At 46.0% G+C, this 20446-nt stretch overlaps 2 protein-coding genes across 2 annotated transcripts in view; both read left to right on the top strand.

The window, feature by feature from the left end:
* The first annotated feature begins 838 nt into the window (after nucleotides 1–838).
* On the top strand, nucleotides 839–6489 carry LOC129122317 (interferon lambda-3-like). Its single transcript, XM_077181036.1, has 5 exons — nucleotides 839–5184; nucleotides 5452–5514; nucleotides 5658–5801; nucleotides 5879–5950; nucleotides 6037–6489. Exons 1-5 carry the CDS (start codon nucleotides 5023–5025, stop codon nucleotides 6127–6129), a joined length of 534 nt encoding a protein of 177 aa, XP_077037151.1. The 5' UTR covers nucleotides 839–5022; the 3' UTR covers nucleotides 6130–6489.
* Nucleotides 6490–10660: 4171 nt separating this feature from the next.
* Nucleotides 10661–20446, top strand: part of UBE2F (ubiquitin conjugating enzyme E2 F (putative)) — a 61287-nt gene continuing 51501 nt past the window's right edge. The window contains exons 1-2 of the mRNA XM_054636191.2: nucleotides 10661–10797; nucleotides 13586–13718. Of these exons, the coding sequence (XP_054492166.1) occupies nucleotides 13601–13718 (118 nt within the window). The 5' untranslated portion in view covers nucleotides 10661–10797; nucleotides 13586–13600. The remainder of the gene's footprint in view (nucleotides 10798–13585; nucleotides 13719–20446) is intronic.

Genomic DNA, 20446 nt, shown 5'->3' with positions numbered 1-20446 from the left:
TGGGTTTTGGGTAGGAAGGGCCAATCCCTGCCCTGGCTAAGTGAGGAGCTGTGCACTGTCTTTGGGGGCTGCCCTGGACAGGGGCTGCTCTCACCCACAGTGTGCCCCCATCCCTGGTATCAGCAGGTATCAGCACCTTACCTGCCCCAGGAGTGCCTTGGCCCTAGTGAGGCCCCTCAGAACAGCTCAGGAGCCTCTGTGGGATCACTGCTGAAGGGAGAGCAGGTTTGTGCCCTATCACCCACCCACGCTGCAAAGGGAAGATTAGAGGCTGCATTTTTCGGGAGGGGCAAGGAGAGACATGAGGGCTCAAAGCTGGGTATAGCCTGGCACAGGTCTCCTCCTGTTTGCCTTCTGGATATTTCAAGTCCAGACCCACCCTCTGCAGGGATGTTTCCCTTTCCTGTAATTCCTGTCCTTGACAAGAAAGCTTCCCTGACACCATGGGAAGGGCTGTGCTCTCTCTCTTCTACATCAGTGCATTATTAAAAAAGGTGAAGTGCCACCTCTGCTCCCAGCCCCAGAGGGGGCTGAGAGGGGCTGGAGGTGCTTCTGCTGAGGTCCTGGGCTCTCAGGGTCCTGCTCTCAGCTTGCTCAGGGTGGGGGGCAAAGGCTTTGCCCCCATTTGGTCCCCCAGGGGGGTGATGGGGTCTCAGGAGGACAGCTATGGTGTAGGAAGCCCATGATGGATGGGAGGCTGCTCTCTGTGTCCACAGCCAGGTGCCGGGGCAGCAATACTGGATCAGGCCCTGATGTCACTGCCTGAGGGGCTGCTCCAGGGGCAGCTTGGCTTGGGGCCAGCAGCAGCTCTCAGGCCTCCCTTGCTGGGTGAGCACCAGGGGTCTCTCCTGCCCGGGCTGGCACTGGTGGCACCCCTGCTGCCATGCCCAGGGCCTGCTCTGCTGGCAGGGCTTGTCCCTGTGAGGTGCATCCCTGCAGACATTCCAGAGCAGGGAGGGGTCCTGCAGGAGGTGACATCCCATGTCCCTACAGTGCTGGCAGAAAGGCTCTGGGGAACAAGTGTTTGGATTTTTTCCTCACTTTAAATTTACAACAAGTTGAAGTCTGCTTGTTAATTACGGCTGTGATTTAATTTAAAGCCCTTCCCTCCCTGCAGCAGCATGATGCAGCAGGTGCCCAGCCATGAGGTAACAGCAGGGATTGCATCAGCAGAGCAGCACCAGCCAGTGCAGGTGCTGGGGGGGGCACTTTGGTGGCACCACATCCTGGGCTGGCAGGCACAGGCCTGGGGATGGCTGATGAGCAGAGCCCACATGATGCCTGTGGGCAGGGCTCCCACACTTCATCCAGGGGGTTATTTTTAAACCTGGCTTGTTTGGGGCACGCTTTCTGTCTTTTCTGTCTTCTCTGCCCAGACTAGTCTAGCAGGAGTCACTTCCTCCCAGACTGGCCCACTGGGGTCAGGAGCCCACCTGGGCTCATCCTTACCCAGTGGTGAGCACCTTTGCTATGCTGGTGCCATGCAGGAACCTGTGAGTCACCACGGAGCGATTGCCTCACCCGCTGCTGACGCCAGCCCTGGCCACAGTCAGGTTTCACTTTTGTTCTCCTACCTGGAAATCCCACACCTGGGATTTCTCACTCCAAGCAAGCTTGAGTGGCTCCAGCCTCTCAATGAAGGGGCTCCATCATCACCATCTGCTGCTCTCCTGGAACAGCACCATTGGCAGCTGGTGATGCCTCAGGTCTGAGCTTTTATATTTTTCAGATTCTGTGCTGCTCTGGTGTGTAGCTCTGAGCTTCATATTAGGGGATGGTGAGCTCTCTTCACAGAGCAAGGAGACAAAACAATTCCTTCTCCAGCTGGGGACCAAGGACAAATGATCCAAATCTCAGGCCCAAGAGCACAAACAACTGTGGACCCAAGAGAGAAAAACAAGAAGGATGGGACTGCATGGGCTAAAGCTGGAATTGGACAATTAGCTCCAATATGCAAATGGAGCAGAACTTATAAAAGTGAGAGACCCTGTGACCAGTTGTCCATTTTGTGACCATTTTTGCTCATCTTGGGTGCAGCCCTGGCTGGGCTCTTGTGCTGCCCAAGGTGGATCCATTGAAGCCTTTTAATAAATCCCTCCTTTATTCTTTAACTCTGCCCAGCCTCTGTTCTAGACCAGCCTTCACAGGGCTTCACTCGGATTGGAACAATGATTGTGGTGGGTCCCCAGTGCTCTGCAGACTCTGTTGGGCATGGTGTGATGTCCCCAGCCTGTGCTGGCTTTGGGGAACTCTCCACTCCAGGGCAGGAGCTGGTCCTGGCACAGTTTGGAGGCGCTGTGGGGAATGCAGCCATGCTTGGCTGGGCCATGGTGGAGCGTGACATTGCCGGGCAAGACACGCACCAAAGCCCAGGATGGGCTTCATCCCATGAAGAAAAAGCCCTCAGAGCTGCTCAGAGCCATGTCCCTGGGGGCTCAACTGTGGCTGGGGGTGGCACAAATATCTGAGCAAGGTGATCCTCAACCCTCCATCCCAGCCGCCATGGGTGCCAGGGGCCATGCTCATGGCCTGGCTTCACCCCACAGCTTTAGCTTCTCTTTGGTGCCTCTGAATTTCCTTCTGCATGTGTGAAGAGAGGAGGTTTCGCTTTACTTCTCCAAACAGAAACGACACCTGGGAGAGAAAAGCCACAGCCGTGGGAAACAGGAGCCCAAGCTGTCCCACGAGGATGTGATGCTGCTCTGTGACCCCACGGGTGACCCGAAAGTGTCTCAGCAGAGATCAGTGATGTGGGACCGTGGTTGGTGGTGGATCACCTCTCTCTCATGGGGGCCACATTTATTTTCCATCTGTTGGGATTTTCTGCCAAAGTGCCCTCTATTCCAGCTGAGCTGTGCTTGTTTGGATGACAGAAGTGGTCTTATTTATGCTGGTTTGAACTATTTCACAGCTACACTGATCATGAACTTCGTTGTGTTGAATAAAAATTAACCTCCTGTGGGTTTCTTTAATGGGAGAGAAAGGAAGGACAGAGCCATTGTCCTGTTCCCCAGAAGGGCAGACAAGGCACCCCAGCTCACACCAGGGCTCAGGCTTTAATGACTGACCTCCCTTAACCTGCTGCTGTGAGGGAGGCTGGCTGGGAGCCTGATCCAGTGGCCACATCCATGACTGGAAAACCTGTGCCCACCATGCTCTGGGGCTTTAGCACCATGTTCTGCTGTCCTGGCTCTTCTCCAAGCTGTGTCTGCATCCAGTTTGGACAAAGTGGAACGAGCCACTGTCCAATCCATGCTGCCCCGTCCCATTCTTCATCTCCCTCATGGTTTTCCAGGAAAAATCTGAGCCCTTTGGGATGCTGCTAGAGCAGGGGAAGGGCTCAAGAAGGGCTGGATGGACCATGTGAGTCAACAGCAGGTCCTGCTTGACCTCTTCACTAATTGAACATGAGCCAGGAAAATGTCCTGGTGGGAAGAAGGTGAATGGTATCCAGGGCTGCACTGGGAGGAGTGTTGGCAGAAGGCTGAGGAAGGTGATTCCTCCCCTCTCCTCAGTGCTGGTGAGGCCATTCCTGAAGTGCCGGGTCCAGTTTTGGGCTCCTCAGTGGGAGAGAGACATGGCAGGGACGGGAGGAGTCCAATCAAGGTCATGAAGGTGATGCACAGGAACATCTCTGCTATGAGGAAAGGCTCAGAGAGCAGACTCAGATGCTCATGTCGGTGTGAGAGCACAGCACAAGCTGAACCAGGGAAAGTCCATCTGAACACAAGAAAAACAGAGACTGTGAAGTGTCTGCTCCATCCTTCTCCACTGTCCTGGGCAGCCTGTGCCAGCTGATCCTGCCACAGCAAGGGTTGGACTGGATGGTGTTGAGAGGTCCCAGCCCATGACCACATCCGTGCCGCTCTGCTCACCCTCAGGTGTACCTTTCGACATGCTTCCAGACCTTTTCTCCTTTGCTTGCACTCTTTGAAATCAGCACATGGTTCCAAATATGAACATTAAAAATTGGGTCCTCCTAGAGTGTTCTGTGGTCATCGTGCAAGGCCCTGCCAAGTGCATTTATGCCTTTTACTTTCTTACTGTCCCTGCTTCTTAGATCCAGGCATTGCCCTAATTTTTTATATTTAATGCTTGATGAACTCATGAGACTAAAAGCTCAGCAGTGACCACAGGAGGTTCCCTTGATGGAGGGACAGTTTGCTGAGAGGCAGATTCCAGCTCTCAGCAGAGGGATGTCCATACACCCTATTTGTGTCTCCAGGCTGAACAGGGAGGAAACCCCAGCCAGCTCCAGTGGCAGCCCTGCTCATCTTCATCTTCCTCCACAACTGTGTCCTATCTGGAAAACTTCAGGTGGAAGTGCTTCACCTTTTCCCTTGCTGTGGTGGTGAACCTTGTCCCTCAGATAACACAGCCATAAAAGCTCACACCTGCAGCCTGGACAGTGCAGTGCCCACTCCTGTCTGCTGCTTATGGTCCCAACCCACCACGGCCTTTCCTACAGAGAAGCTGAGACCTGAACTCCTGCTGCCACTCAGGAGGCACCAAAACCCTCCTGGTCCCTGTGAACCTGTTGTCCCCAGGTGTTTCCCACAGCTTTCAGCTCAGGGTGGGGCTGGGTCATGCTGGTGTACCCCAACTTTCCAGCCCCAGCCCCAGCATTCCCCAGCATCCTGGGCTGAGGTGGAGCAGGCAGGGCTGGAGGCAGCCCAGCAGGTAACAGGGAGGAGGGGAGATTCCCTGCACCACTTTCATTTTCTTGTTTCCAGCTGCACCAGCCCTGGGTTTTCCTGCAAAGATGAAAGCACCAGGCAGGAATAAAAAGCTGGAGATGGAGCAGCAAGGCAGCCACAGCAAGCAAGGCAAAGCAGCTCCCCGGGACACGCAGCAGCTCAGCAGCTCTGAACAAGCCACCTGGAGTCCCTGTCAGGCACCTCTGCATCTGAAATTCAGCGGATCCTGCCCGGAGTCCTGCGGTTCATCCTCTCTGGCATCCTGCACTGCAGCCTCCTCACCCCACCGTACTCCATCGCCGGCTGTCAAGCTTTCCTTGCCAAAATGTTGCACCTCGGCCTCACCCCACTGCTCATGCTGGTGCTGGGGGTCAGCCTGGGGGCTGCCTTTCCCCATGACACCCTGGGGAAGGGCTGCAGGCTGTCCCAGTACCAGAGCATTGCTCCCGAGCAGCGGCATGCTGTGGACAGGATGAGACAAGAGTTTGTGAGTACTGCTGGCAACAGGGGGGTGTGGGCTGGCAGGGGGCAAGGCAGAGGGGATGCTGAACTCAAGACCTGAGTGACAAGGTGCATGTTTTCTACAGCAGTTTGGGGATGAGCAAGATGTGTTCTAAGGGTGTTTGGGGACATGAAGGATGCTCGGCCATTTTTCATCCTGGTTTCAGAGCCCTCAAGGCTGTCCAGGGTGGTCCAACATAGCCAGAAGTCACGATGAGAGTTTTTAAGTCTCTCTCTTGGTTTATACCTGCAGGTGACCACCCACAAATGCAACACCAAGCTCTTCCACCGGAAATGGAACGCAGTGAACCTGCCGGTAAGAGCGCGGTGATGCTGTAAGGGGGCACAGCTCTCCCGTCCGCCGCTTCCACCTCCACCCGCAGCCCCGGGCAGGTCTGCGAGACCCCCATCCTCCAGCCCTGCAGCTCCGGGTGCCTAACCAGGACTCTCCCCCCACAGATGTCCGACCGAGTGCTGCTGGTGGCGGCCGAGCTGAACCTCACCACTGCCATGCTGGGGCTGCCCGCTGCCCCCGGCTTTGCCGAGCTGTGCCGGGAGCCCCTGCACTTCTTCAGGACCGCCCGGGAGGCCGTGCAGGGCTGTGTGAGTGCCTCCCCCGAGCCCTGCCCGGCCGGCTCTGAGCTGTGGGGCCGCTGCTGACCCAGCCGCTCTCCTTGCAGGTGGATCCTTCGCACCAGCCCTCGGGCAGGCTGAGGCACTGGCTGCACAAGCTGCACAACGCCATGCGAGCGGTAAGTCGGCCCGGCGGGGTTCTGCAGACTTTTGGGGTGTCAAAAGCCGCCTCTGCAGAGCTGACCCAGCCCATCTCGCCCCGCAGGAGAGCACGGAGTGCCTCAGGGCCACCACCATCCTGCACGTCCTGCAGGTGCTGGACAACCTGCGCTGCGCTGCCCTGCAGGACAAGTGCTGAAGTGATGGAAGGCTCAGGTGCTGATGGGCTCAAGTGCCCTCGGACCCGCGGCACCGCCTCTCAGGGACGCCCCCAGAACCGGGGAAAAACGACTGCACTGCGCTGTTACTTCCTATTTAACCTATTTAACCTATTTCACCCTTCTTCTCACTTATGCGAGCTGAGGAAACAATTTTTCTCTTTATTTTATTTTATTCTATTTTTTACGGTCTTTTAAATTATTGCCTCGGGATAATGCCCTTCCTGAAAGAACGTGAATATGCGTATTTTATAAGGTACCTTTGTTTTTCTGGTTCTTAAAATGTTTTTAAGGAGATCTATTTTTTTACCTGCTATTTATTAAAGAGTATATTCTGCATACTTGCCTGTGTAAGTTATTTTCTTATTTAATATGAAAACTGAATTAGTTAACAAAACTACCATAAGCAGATAAACTGCCACCATGTATTTTTAGTGTGAAAAATGCGTATTTTATGATTGGCTTTTCACAAATATTAAAATGAATATTAAATGTGTTGTGTTAGAAAGTGATACTGTATTAATTCTCTTAAGCAGTGTGTTAAATATAGTTTTAGGTTATAACAAAATGTTAAAATCGAAACTATGCTATGTAGTAGCATAGTAGTATGTAGATACTTCTTTTAAAGAAAGGACTTGCAGCGAGATAGCAGCCACAGGACACCTCAATCTTTCAGAGAAAAAGAATTTATTGCCCCATTATCAGAAGAAACAAACTTCTTCCAGCCTCGAAGGCACTGTTAGGATTCAGAGAAAAAAGTTGACACTGACCAGACAGAATTCTGTATTTGAACAGAATTTATGCATCATGGATGAGGTGTATGAATATGCAACAGGCTATTGTTTTTAGGGGTTAATCCTTTGTTAACAGGTGTCCTTTTCCGGGCTTATTTTGCCCAGAAAAAGTTACCCGAATGTATGTAACTCTTTGTCTTTATTGTCTCATATTGTCCTAATTCAAATTGTCCAAATTATTATTACTCTAATTGAATAACTATTTTTATAACCATTTTATTACTATTCAACTTTAAAAATTTTAAAAACAAGTGATCGGCGTTTTTCACATTTAGTATGCTTTTCCGCAATACCACAGCACATCCTTGCAAGGACATTGCCCGAAAGGAACCTCGTTGCGTTTAATCTGAGGGTGGGGAGAGGAAAAGAAGCCTGGATGTTGGGTTTTCTGGAGAGCTTTCACAGCTTCTGTCACTCGGCCGCGCCCCAGGCGCTGCCCGCGTGCTGCCACCGAATGCCAGGAGCAGCGCCCGGGGCAATGAAAACCCATCCGGAGGGAAACGCCCTCGGGCCAGCGCCTCCCAAGCGCGGGGAGAGCCCCGAGGGCGCGGCTGGAATTCCCCATGGAATGCGGGGTTCGGCTGCGGCGGGGCTCAGCTCGTTGTCCCCAAAAGCCGGGCTGCAGGAATGCTCTGCTCTCTGACCTCGGGCTCCCAGCAGGCAGATGCCAGCAATAGCTCCTTTGGGACCCCACCTCCTATCGGAAAGCAAGGAGGACTCCATTGCTATCATAAGGGTAATGAATTGCTTTATTATACTATATTATTCTATATTATATTACCCTATATTACATTACATCTAAACTGAATCTGCCAAGCACTCAACTCAACTGCCCAGAATCTCGGGACTGTCAGCCGGCAGTCCCGACACACACGCATGGATTCACTTGGCCAATGAATCCAAACACTCACACCAGAATCCAATCCCCAACTGCCTTCAGGTAAACAATCTTCCACTATGCATTCCACTTTGGCACAACACAGGCCCTGCAAATGACCTAAGAATTGTTTTTTCTTTTTCCTGAGGTTCCTGGCTTTAATTCCCAGAAAATATCCTTAGAAAGTTGCGCCTTGCTTTTCTCTGTGAAAAGAAATGTGGCCACAATCTCCTGGCCCTGCTCCCAATTTCACCCCTGGCTTCTGAAGGCTTGTGAGAAATCCCTCTCTGGGAATCCCTACCTACAGCCAGCATCGGTGGGAGGAGGATGTTTCTAGGACGTTTCTGTCCAAAGCTGCTGTGCTGGGTTATCCAAATGATACATGGATCTGGAGGGAAAAGCCCAAGGAGGGAAGAAAGGGCTCTAAGCAGCAGTTCTGTGCTGGTTTAAGCAGATTTCAGTAAGCTCAGTGCCAGTTTGGTTTTGGGAAGGGGCAGTGGTATCACTGCAGTGAATGTTTGGGATGCAGTATTTATTTCAGTAGCTGTCTGCCAAACTTTCCATGTTTCCAAGTCTGCCTTCTGACCTGGGTGCTGCTTTCATGGCTAAGTTTTGGTTCCCTTATTTAGTGGAATAGCTTAAATTTATGCACCTGTTTTACAGATGATTTAACAGAACTATGAAAATTTCTTAAGTTTTTGGGCAGTCTAGTTATGATACCCAAGTATTCACTCTCTGTTACTAAATGCACTCTTAACAATAATTTTTTACACAGATTCTATCTGGTGGACTTGTGCTTCTATATGATGGATATTTCTATTTGATTGATGTTATAAATAACAAATATAGTTATTGGCTTTCACATTTATGTATTAGCTTTTGCAAGTTATTATTGATCACAAAAATGCTGATATAGTACAATTTGTAATTACTGCTTTTCATGTAATATAATCTGTCAGTTTATGTATAGCTTTTATAAATAGTAGTGTAATATATACTATCTTAGACTGTAGCATAATAGACTGTGAAATGTTAAAATGCTTCTACATGTAACTAACTCAGAAAATAGTGTAAAATAATTAAGTAATTTCCCACATTAGGGACTATCTTATCTGAAAGACAAGATAACAGAAACAGAAACCGGAGCACCAAGTAAAAGAATTTATTAACCCTCATTATCAGGGAGTGAAAATACAACAGAATGGAACCACAAGAAGAAATAAAATATATTAGTTTAATCTACAAGATAGCATGAATACAAGTCAAAGGTTAAAACCAAGCAAAGGAACATCTAAACTCAAAGGAATGTTTGAATATGTATAAACTCTTATGAATATGCATGTACCCCCTCTAATGTAACAGTATATAGAGAGCATGGTTTAAGTTTTTATTTATTTTTTTATTTTGGCAAATCACCAAACACCCCAGCACTGGATTTTATCCCTTTTATAACTTAATAAACTTTTATAAATATTTTAAATAGTGAGTCATTTTTCTCACAATTGAATCTTGCATATTGATCTTATAGACATATTGATTGACTATTCCAGCTGATTCACTTGTCTTCCACTCATCTGCTGCTGGAATGTAGAAATAGTATATTAATTTAGGTAGATTAGTAGATTAATTTAATTTAATTAATGGTAGATTTAATTAATAGTAGATTTGCCTTAACTGAGGCAAGCGCTGCAGCCTGGCTAAGTTGTGCTCCTGAAGTCCCCCTGAAAATCTGTGAAAAATGCGTATTTTATGACTGGCTTTTCACAAATATTCAAATGAATATTATATGTGTTGTGTTAGAAAGTAATGCTGTATTAATTATCTTAAGTAGTGTTGTTAAATATAGTTTTAGGTTATAACAAAATGTTAAAATAGAAACTATGCTATGTAGGATACTTTTTTACTAAAAGAGAGGACTCGCACTGAGATAGCAGCCACAGGACACCTGAATCTTTCAGAGAAAGAGAATTTATTGCTCCATTATCAGAAGAAAGCTTATGAGGAAGAAGTTGACACTGCCCAGACAGAATCCTGTATTTGAATAGAATTTATGCATCATGTATGAGATGTATGAATATGCAACAGGTTATTATTTTTAAGGGTTAATCCTCTGTTAACCTGGGTCCTTTTTCGGGCTTACGCTGCCCAGAAAAAGGTACCTGGACGTCTGTAACTCTTTGTTTCTAATGTCTCACATTGTCCTAATTCAAACTGTCCAAATTATTATTACTCTAATTGTATCACTATTTTTATAACCATTTTATTACTGTTAAACTTTAAAAATTTTAAAAACAAGTGATTGGCGTTTTTAACACAATCACTGCTTTTTCTCCCTCTTGGCGTGTTCCTATTTGCCATAGACTCTAAAGCATTAATTTATATTGCGGCTGAATCGCCTCCCTTTCCACAGCAGTGTGAGGGGACGGGAAAAAATGGAATTTATTGGAAACGGCTCGCCAGGAAGGTGGTAGGGGTGTTTAAGGAATGACTTGTTCCTTATACGAGGAACGACGAGGTGTTCAAGGACGGGGCACTCAGTGACGATGAAGATCCGTCAAAGGTTGGACTCGGTGATCTCAGAGATCTTTCCTAACCTTAAGGATTCTGTGATTTCCTTTACAAAAAGTGATAAAATTCGGCCTGGGGACAGCTAATTCCAACAATATCAGCTTCCCTCAGGCACTGCGGCACCCCAGAGGGAGCGCCCCAATATGGCGGCGCTGCCTGAGGGGCCCCTCAGTGGCAGCCCCAACATGGCGCCGCCCTCCCGGCGGCTAACGGCCTCCCCGCCACCCCGCCAAACTATCGCGAGATTGCGGCGGGGCACTGCCATGCCCCGCCTGGGCTCTCGCGAGATCTCGGCTGAGGGAGGAGGAGGAAGAGGAGGAAGGAGGAGCCGCCGCTGCTGCCGCCGCTGCCCTGGGCCGGCGCCGGGGATGGTGTTGGCCGAGGCTGCCGGGCCCTGACGCCTCGCTCAGGTACGTGAGGGCTGTCCCCGTTCTCTCACCCCCAGCTCGGGCCTGGCCGCTCCCGCTGTCCCTGCATCTGCCGGCCCGCCAGGCCTCGCTCCCGGCGGGGTCCCCCGGCTCCACAGCCCCGTGCCCTGCGGAGGGGCTGCCCTGGCTCTGGGGAGCTGCAGAATTCCGCGAACTCTTTTTCCTTTCCTTAGAAATAAGCACAGCTCCTCTCCCTCCTCTGCAAAGCTTGACCTGCGATTTGAAAGTGCTTTCTTGCTGGGTATCACTAAAATTTGGGGTGCAGCCGAAGCGAATAATTTCTTTTCCAGACTGGTCATGCTCCTCTTGGGTTTTCTGGTTGTTCAGGACAAGTTGTGAAGGTATTTAGGCATTTAATGTCCATCGAAGTTGAATTTATTTGAAATCAGCGCCTAAAAGATGGGGGTATTTTTGAGGGAACAGCTGGTCTGCAGCTTACAGGGTTTTGGTTTTTTCTCTTTTGTTTTAATTTATGGCTGCGTTCATTACTTTTCAGACCCCTACTCTCCTCTTTTTTTTGTTTTTGTTTTTTTTTTTTTTTTTTTTTTTTTTAAGCAGCTGTTGTTTTTTCTTTCTCTGGGGAAAAAATCGACTGTTTTGTTCTGCTTATTCTTTCTTCCTCCGGGGTAAAACCTCCAGTTTGTTTCGGTTGTGCCAGCTGGATTTTACACTCACCCTGCGCTGTACTTTTGTTTTTGAATGTACATCTTGAAGCTGACACACACCTCACTTGTCAGCGTCAGGGATTTTGACCTTCTTGTAGATCTCACCAGAGTTTCCTTCTGTTAGGAATTGCTGTGAAATATATTATTTCCTTTTTTTTTAAAGCTTTGTTGTTCGCTTTTCTGTTAAGCCCTTCTCAACTTCCACGTAAAGATTATACCCTGGCTTTTTGCATTTTCCCCCCTTTACTTGGTTGAATTAATTCATATGTCTTAAAGAATAAGCATTTTAGCTGTTGGGGGGCCTGAAGGGTTTGAGTTTTGCCAGCATTGTGTTGGTTTTAGCCAAAATATTCAAGAAGGAGGAGTTGCCTTCAACTGGGAGTAGCGTCAAAACAAATGAAGCCGTGATAGATTGGATGTTTTGGCTTCATGACTTTGGCATTGTGACCACCTTTCACAGTAATTAATTCTTCAGTGTGGTTATTTCCTAGAGTGGATGGCTGGCACAGCAGGAGCATCTCTTCATTTCACTTATTTGGTCTCTGGGGGTTAGGTTTTTGCCCTGTGAACAGTGCAGCTGATTGCAGTTTGCAGCCTCAATCCCTTTCCTGTGCTTTGGGAGCTGTCTCAAACCTCACTTCCTAGTGAGAGAGTTGTTCCAAGAATCCCTCCCCTTCCTCCTTTTTGGTTTTTTTTCCCTTTTGGCCAGCCAGAAGGCAGCTGTGAGTGTTGCCCTGTGAGGTGTGCAGGAGAGTGGGGGGTATTTTCACAGCTGTTTTTTTGAAGGAGCAGTGTCAGGCAGTGAGATGGGGTTGTAAACACTGATGTAAGCCTGACCTCTCTCCAGAAAACTGAATTTCCTCCTGGCACCTCCCTCAGTGCTCCAAGCCCAAATAGGCTGATTCCTCAGGTGCTGAGGGCATTCCCACCTTTATTCACCTGTTGCCTGTCTTGTGATGCTCCTTCACTCCTTATTCAGCTCTGACCTGGAACAGAGGCTGGGCAGAATTAAAAAATAAAGTAGGGATTTATTAAAAGGATTTCCTCCATGGATCCACCTTGGGCAGCACAAGAGCGCAGCCAGGGCTGCACCCAAGATGGACCAAAATGGTCACAAAATGGACAATTGGTCATGAGGTTTCATGTTGGAATCCTAGATACTGAGAATTTCAATTTTAAACTTAATGTGCTGAAGGGCACAGACCCAAAAATACTATATTTGACCTAAGACCATAGAAAAAGTTTCCAAAATAAATTAATAACACAAAGTTTACAAGCGTGTAGTTTAATTAATAAGTTCTATAAGTTTTGGTCCATTAGCATATTGGAGTTAATTGTCCAATTACAGCTTTAGGCTATGAAGTTCCATCCTCCTTGTTTTTCTCTCTTCACTTCACCATTGTTTATGCTTTTTGGGCCTGGATCTTGTAACCGTTGTCCTTGTGTTAATGTTCAGGAGCACATAATCACAGAATGATTTATGCAGGTGCTTTTGTTGGAGAGCTCTGGCTGTCAGGGGTAGACAAACCCAGATCTGACTCCACCATGGTTTGGGATGAACCCCCATCATGATGTTTTATATTCTATCGTTATATAACTTACATATTAATATCAAACTTGCATTGTTCTATTGTATACATTGATTTCACCCAAGCATGGCTTTCTTGTGATCCCCTTCAAACCCCTAACATAGTTCCTCATGATTCTTCTTGTGACTAAACAATAATTGCATCTAATTACTAAATAATCATCTCATCTAACAATCATATCATGTATCATATACTGATTACACAGGTGCAGTTTCACAGGATCTGCAGCAAACACAAGGCCTAACATTTCCCAAGGCCTACTAAGCCTAACTTTCTTTATAGCTCCCTGAATTTTGTGATCTTAAAATCTTTTACTGTCACTTGGACAAGCTGGAAAAGGATTGTTCTGTCTGCCTACCCTGTGACGAGAGCTTGCTAACACTTACTGTGAAGCTCAGAACTGTGCACTGAAGCAGCTCAGAAACTGGAAAATCCAAAAGCCAAACTTGAGGCATGCCAGCAGCCCTGAGGTGTTTTGTCCCTGCCCCAGGTGACTGTCCCTCTGTTGTGTTGCAGGTGGAAGCAGCAGTGATGCTGACTCTGGCCAGCAAGCTGAAGCGGGATGACGGCGTCCGAGGCCCCCGCGCGCCCAGCGCAGCGTCCGACTCCACTCGCAGGGTGTCTGTGCGGGACAAGTTACTCGTTAAAGGTGAGGCAGTGCAGGGAAACCTGCTGGCCTTTGCTGCTGCTGCCTGAGGTGCCAGAAACACCACTAAATTGTCTATCAGTTCCCACAGGTATTTCTGAAATGTTCTGTAGGATGTGGCAGCAGCTCTCTGGTCACAGAGAGAAACAGACAGCTTTCCCAGGCGTTGTTCTGGGAAAGGCTGTGAAAAGCTCAAAGAAAAGTGTTATAGCTCAAAGAAAAGTATTATAAACATTGCTTATCCTAAGTTGCTGCTCCTGGTGTTTGTGAACATGTGGAATGTGTTATGGAGATTTGCTTACCAAAGGGTGGTTTCTTAATTGGCCAGTGGTGATGGTGGTTTAATTGAAGGACCAATTAGGTCCTCCTGTAGCAAACTAGGGTCTAAAAAAGCAACGGGTTTCTTAATAAAGAAAATGATTATTAGCCTTCTGAAATACATGGGGTCTATGGCAATAATTACCTGGCCACCCTGGGACCCTTTGTGATGACAACAGGACACTTGTTTTGATTTTCATTATTCAATAAAAATAAGTGTCCTCCTTACTCTGTTGGAAATTAGTCCATCATCAATTAAAACATGATAAAAAATTGTCACATGAGTGGCACTGAATGTAGAGGAGGAGAATGTCAACACAAGTATATCTGCCTTGGTGTGGTTTTTGAACAAACCATAACTGCCTGTCACATGAAAAAACATCCTGAAAGTCATGGCACAGGTGAGAGGCAGCACACTTTAAATAGATTTTAAAAAGCAGTGTAGAGACAGATTTTACTAGGCCTGGAGTCACTATAAGTTGAGTGTGAAGTTGTGAATAATAAAGCAATGGTGTGTTTTAGGAAGGCTGCTGTAGGTTTTTACCAGCTGGTGGAAAAGAAGCCCCAAACCTACTGCTTGGCAGTTGTGTGTAAATGGGGTATTTAATGAGACAATAATTAAACTATTTTATTGTTAAATCAGGGACAGCTCTTTCCTGCACTTTTTTTTTTGGTGCCATAAATAATATTACATTTAAAACTCCATAGATGCTGACAGCTTGCAGTTACTGTGGATTTAAAGTCAGGTTCAGCCCCTCTGGTAATAGTTGAATGTTACTGGCAAAGGCATGTGTTGTTTAGGTTGAAGTTTCTGCTGAAAATAACCAGTAGCAAATACTCTGCTGTTGGTGTGTAAGCTGCCACTGTTGGGATTCATTCCAGTCAGAGGAAATCCACATTTCCTGGTCTTGTTTCAGAATGATTTGAGGCTGACATGGCTGTAATTGCCTGGCTGATATTACTAACTAGCACTGCGTAGGGGTTTTTTCCAAATCAGGGTAAATTCTGTCAGATACCTGGAGCAAGGTGTCCTGCAAGCACTGCTGCCTCAGTGCCCTGGGAGTGCCTCAGCTGCATTGTGGCAATGTTGTACCCACAGTTTTCTCCCTGTATTGTTTTAAGGACTGCGACGTTTTGCATGCTTTAAATCATGATTGTGATCACTCTTACTCTTCCAATTTGGAAATCCTCATTTAACTTCAGTTCTGAGGGAGAATTATTCAGGCAGGAGAAATAAGCTCTTTACCCAGGCTAAGCACAAAGCCAAATTACTAAATATATATAATCTGAGATTTTCCCTAACCCACAGGTATGGACTTGAGGGGGAGATAGCAGTGTGAAATAAATACCCTTCATGTGAGGGGGCAAAGAAATTTTACTCTATTCTTACAGCAGTCATGGTTTTCAAAACCATACCCAAGTGTGCAGGGGAGGAAAAGAATGTAATCTGTAGAAAATGAGTATTGACATTGTAATTGTAGTTGCTGTGGCTGTGATAGCAAATCAGCTAAGTAAAACTGAGTATTAAAAAAAAAAAAAAACTAAATAAAACTTAAGTATTTCAACTCACTGAATTCAAACTAAGTATTGAACGAGTCCCAGACTGAAAAATGTTAAAAGCAGGTCAGTGCTCACATGGTTCTAAACAAGTATTGAGTGCTGGATGCTGATGTGGTTGTGCATGGAAGTTGCATCCCTGCTGTGAAATGAGTGGTGTAGGTCACTTAAAGAGTCACCACCAAAGGCACTGGGGAAAATGTGCCTCAATAGAAATTTGCAAAAGCACAACAAAGGTTGGTAATGCACGTAAAGGAAAATCAAATTAGAGTCAGTTTAGAGTGATACATGCAGAGGCTGGAATGAAGAGAGCAAAGGGAAGAAGGTAAAGGGAACTCTTGAGTCAGGAGGTTCAGAGTGAAATTCCTTCCTTTCTAAACTCCTCAGGGAGGAGTCTCAGTGCAAGTGGATCCAGTCTCAGGCTTGGACTCAACAATTATGTCTAAAAGATTTAGAAGAACTTCATCATAAAAGCACCTGTTATATTAATTATTAATCAGCTATAAACATAATATAGATTCAAGATAATAAGATGTATACTGTTTTATAGTGTGTTCAGGTCAGTGCACAAAGATATATATAGATACAGATACACACAAATGTGCAAAGATAACTCACACATGTATGGAAATGTATGTATACATGGGAATACATATTAAAAATTCCCCCCCCAGAATCAATGAAATAATCCTGTTAATTCCTTTTGGGGATTACTGGAATTTTCTGAAATTCAAATGGGAGTGGTACCATTTCAGTCAGGCTGTAATTCAGGTAAGGAATGTTCCAGAGCCATCAGGGAGTGACTGATTATTCCTTCTCCCATCTCCCACCTTGTCCAGGCAGCAGAGTTCCTGGTGCAGTTCAGGAATGCTTCATTCACCACAGCTCTTGTGCAAAGGCCAGGCCCTGATAGGAATTGCTGGAATTGCAGAGCAGGCCAGAGGTTGGGAGAGGGGATGCAGCACCACAAGCACTGTGCTCTCCCAGAAGAGCTGTGGGAGCAGCTGTCAGTGTGCTGAGAGTGATTTCTGGGTGAAATGGGACTGACAGGAGAAGCAGATCATGCCAGTGTTACTGCTGAAAGTGGCAGGGAAATGTAGTGGGAAAGGCTTTTTGAGGATGTTCTCTTTGAGGCTGCTCAAGCTAAATGTGAACCATTTGTTTACAAAAGTTTCTAGAATTTGCTTCAGCACTTGGAGACAGCTGAGCTGCAGCAGCAGCTACGATGTGGTGAGACTGAGTGAACTTGTGATGCTGATGGTGTTTCTAGGTCATGTGAAGATTGCAGGAATGAGTTTGGACAGGAGTGCAGAGCCTGCTGAAGGTGTGCATGCAGCAGGGATGCTGCTGCAGCTGGAGCAGCACCAGTGGAGCTGTCAGGGCTGAACTGAGGTGTTGCACTGCATGCCAAAGCCAGCAGGAGCCTGGAAGAGCAGCTGGAAGTAAAAGCTGTCACTGGTGTGTGTTTTGGCTGGAGTTACAAACAGATGACAGTGGCAGAACAGGGGAAAGGCTGCATCAGGTCACAAATCAGAAAATAATCTCTCCTGCCTAAAAGAAGAGAAATCCTGGCCTTCAGCAAGGGAGGAGGAGGAGGAGATGAGAAAAGGCCCAGGGTGTTCTGCCAGGATAGGAAGCACCACTATCCTATCCCTGCTCCCCAGTAAATGGGGGATCATCTAATAAATCCTGCACACAGACAGATGCCTGCCAGCTTTGCTAAGGGTGTTGGCCAGGCACACACAGTGTCTGGTTTTTTTCCTGGAGGTAAATTGCAGACAGCCTTGTTTGTGCTGCTGGAGAGTCCAGTGCAGGAAGGCAGTACAGATCTCTGAGGATGTGTTGTCCCACTGCTGGCCCTGCAGCCCTCAGTTGTGTTTGTCCTCTGCCTGGTCAATAATCAATTCTGTTTTGATTGAGGTGATGACCAAAACCCCAGCCACTCAAAGGGGTAGGTGATGCTTACAAACTTGGCATAGATCAACTGAAAATGGGAAAAATAAGTGCTGATTTAGGTATGATAGCTATTTGCACTATGGCTGTGTAGAAACATCTCAGTTGGTGTTTGAAATAATGGTGTCAGGCACTGACCTTGAATTTATTGATGGATGCATGTTAAACAGGCTTTGTTCCACTTCCACTTCTGGGGAAAAGCTGCTCTTAAAATCCTGGTGCCCTATGTTGGTTTTTCTTTTAAGTTGTTCCTTTGACTGCTTATATCCAGCATTGTCACAGATTGAGATATCAGTCATGTCTCAGGACACTTGGGCTATTTTATGGACGTATTATGAATAGAAATCTCTCCATCACTCAAGTTTTATATCTAGGGAAGTAATTCTGAGTCATTTGGATATTCTTTTCCAGCTGTAGAGAGGGCCTAGTAAAGCACAGCTTTGTTCAGAATTGTGTGACTCATCTGCTCATCTGTTCTCACTGCATTTCCATCTAGGCTCAGTTGGAGAGTAAAGCCCTGATTCTGTAAGCCTAGTACCCAAATTAAAATAGAGCAAGCAGTACAATTGCTTCAGCAGCTTTCATTTTGTTCTGTGCTGCAGAATTTTTAATGTCCTGTTCCATCTCTAAGGGGAACTTCATTAGGCTGGGAGCAGGGGCCACATGACTGCTCCTCATGGCAAGCATGCAGTGCTGAGCTTGAAAGGCAAATCCTTTCTGAAATTTCAAAAGGGCTGAGGACAAGCCCAAGATTAATATTGTATAATGAAGGTGACTGCTAAATGGAATTGAAGATGGAGAGCATCCAGGATGGCAGCAGCAGCTCATGGATCACAGAGATTGTCCCTTACACTGCATTTTTGGTAGTGCACAGAAACTTCTTCATTCACTTTTATATTTATATTATCACATTTCCATGCTTAGTTTGATTGTGGCAACTTGAAATAACTTAATACATGTGAAAACGAGTTAACAAGGTTTATTCCTTGGTTGTCTTCAAGATCTGTGGCTTTTACCACTACATTTATGTAACCAGAAAATATTTAATGTGTGCCTCTCTTTAAACCTGAGAGAATGGAAGTGGGAAACTGATGATGAAATATCAGTTGATGAAAAGATGATGATGAGGTGAATATCCATTGTAACTAAAAATGAGAGAAACCATTTATTTGCTTTCTTCAAGCCTTTAAAAATAGTAATATCCCTCCTCACAGAAACAGGGGAGGAAAGCTGAGAGGGGAGAAAGTACTTTTTTTCTTATGTTGGTCTGTACAGTTCAGAGGAGTTAAGTAGGAATGCTGTAAAGATAGATGGATAAGAATTAGGAGGCAAACAGCATTTCTAGAATTAATAGAGTATTAGAATTAGTACTTAAAAATAGGAATTTTTATTAATGTCAGAGTATTTAATCTTCATCTCTGAAAGTCTTAAGAGGGACCTAAACAGGAGAGGGGTTTTTTTGAACAAAACCAGAGAGGTAATACTACTGTGGGTGAGAATGGTCACTTGAGGAAGTAAAGCTTTTATTTGGTGTACTTAAAACCAAACTGCAGCTCCAAAATGAAGCAGAGAGTCTGAGTTTTTGGAAGGCTCAGTAAACAAAGCACTGCTAAATTCTGACTTAGGGTGAGGGAGCAGAGCAGTGGGGTTGTGGTGTGTGCACTGAGCATTCATAAGCCTTGTACACACAGCAGGAGTGTTCCTATTTCTGTCTGGAGAACTGTCATGGGTAGGAGAGTTATTGTTTGTGAAATCATTTATAAATAACTCTGGCTGCTTGTGTTAGGCTTAGGAGCAGCTCAGGAGCTGCATGGAAGAGAGAAAAGCTGAGCCACAATCTGTTTGCACCCAGCTCTTGCAGTGTTTGTGCTGGCTTTAAGTTTAAGCCTTGCCTGTTTTATGGTTTAAAGTAGGTTTGGAACTGTTCAAGCAGGTGTGTAGTGGGTCAAGAGCAGGATTCTGAATGTAGACCTGCACTTGGGCTGCTCCTGCAGCAGGTCACAGCAGGTTTTGGGAACACAGGGATTCTTTGGAGTTTCCTGCCACTTGGGTTTGCTGGTTGTCTCCTCATCTTAATGCTGTGAATTGAGACACAGGTGCAGATTCTCCATGAAATGACCATGAAAAGTACTCAAACTGAATTTTCATCTCTGTTCAGCTGTAGTGACAGTCATTTCTTGAAAGAGGAGCTCAGATAAAACTTTGTGTGGGAAATGGATTTGGAAAGAAATTTTAAAACTTTCTATCAAGTTTATACAGTCTTGTATATTTGTATGTTAACACTGAGATAAGGTGTGTTGGTTTAGGAAGGTTATGGAATAGAGATGATATTCTTCAGTGAGATTGAAACAGAAATAAGTTTTCACAAGTATTAAAATGCGATCTTTTAAAATACTGCAACAGTGACAAATTACACCACAGACAGGAGATGCCTTTATGTAGGAAAGAAATGTTCTGGGCAGTGATAAGTGGCATCTACCCATAGCCATTCTGATCATTTACTTTTGCCCTACACCTTTAGGTCAAAGCAGAATGTAAATAAAAAAGGTTCTAAAAATTTACATATAGGTTATATAAGATAAAAAAATAGAAATAATATAAAAAGAATATATATAAAGGTTATAAAAGACTGGGTATTGTAGAGAATTAGAATTGTGAAAGATGTAGGACTACATGAGAAAAAATATAGGTGATTAGTGTTAGAAGGTATAGTAGTATTGTGTTGTAAAATTAATAGGTTGAAAAATATTTATAAGGCATTGTAATGAGGAAATAGGTTAGAAAAAGGTTTGTTCTTGAATTTAGTGAAGCTTTTGGAGCTCTTGGCAGTTCAGTGCTTTGGAGCTCTGTCATTTCCACGCTTTGCTTGTTTACAAATCTCTGTTAAATAGGTTGGCAGCCTG

The sequence above is a fragment of the Agelaius phoeniceus genome, chromosome 7, assembly GCF_051311805.1.
Source record: "Agelaius phoeniceus isolate bAgePho1 chromosome 7, bAgePho1.hap1, whole genome shotgun sequence".
Lineage (NCBI taxonomy): Eukaryota > Metazoa > Chordata > Aves > Passeriformes > Icteridae > Agelaius > Agelaius phoeniceus.
This window is presented reverse-complemented; position numbering and strand designations above follow the sequence as displayed.

Excerpts from the sequence above, each read along its gene's own strand:
- LOC129122317 (XM_077181036.1), top strand. The coding sequence starts at position 5,023 with ATGTTGCACCTCGGCCTCACCCCACTGCTCATGCTGGTGCTGGGGGTC. Across the intron at positions 5,185-5,451 it reads ACAGGATGAGACAAGAGTTT|GTGACCACCCACAAATGCAA; the intron begins GTGAGTACTGCT and ends TTATACCTGCAG. Across the intron at positions 5,802-5,878 it reads GGGAGGCCGTGCAGGGCTGT|GTGGATCCTTCGCACCAGCC; the intron begins GTGAGTGCCTCC and ends CTCTCCTTGCAG.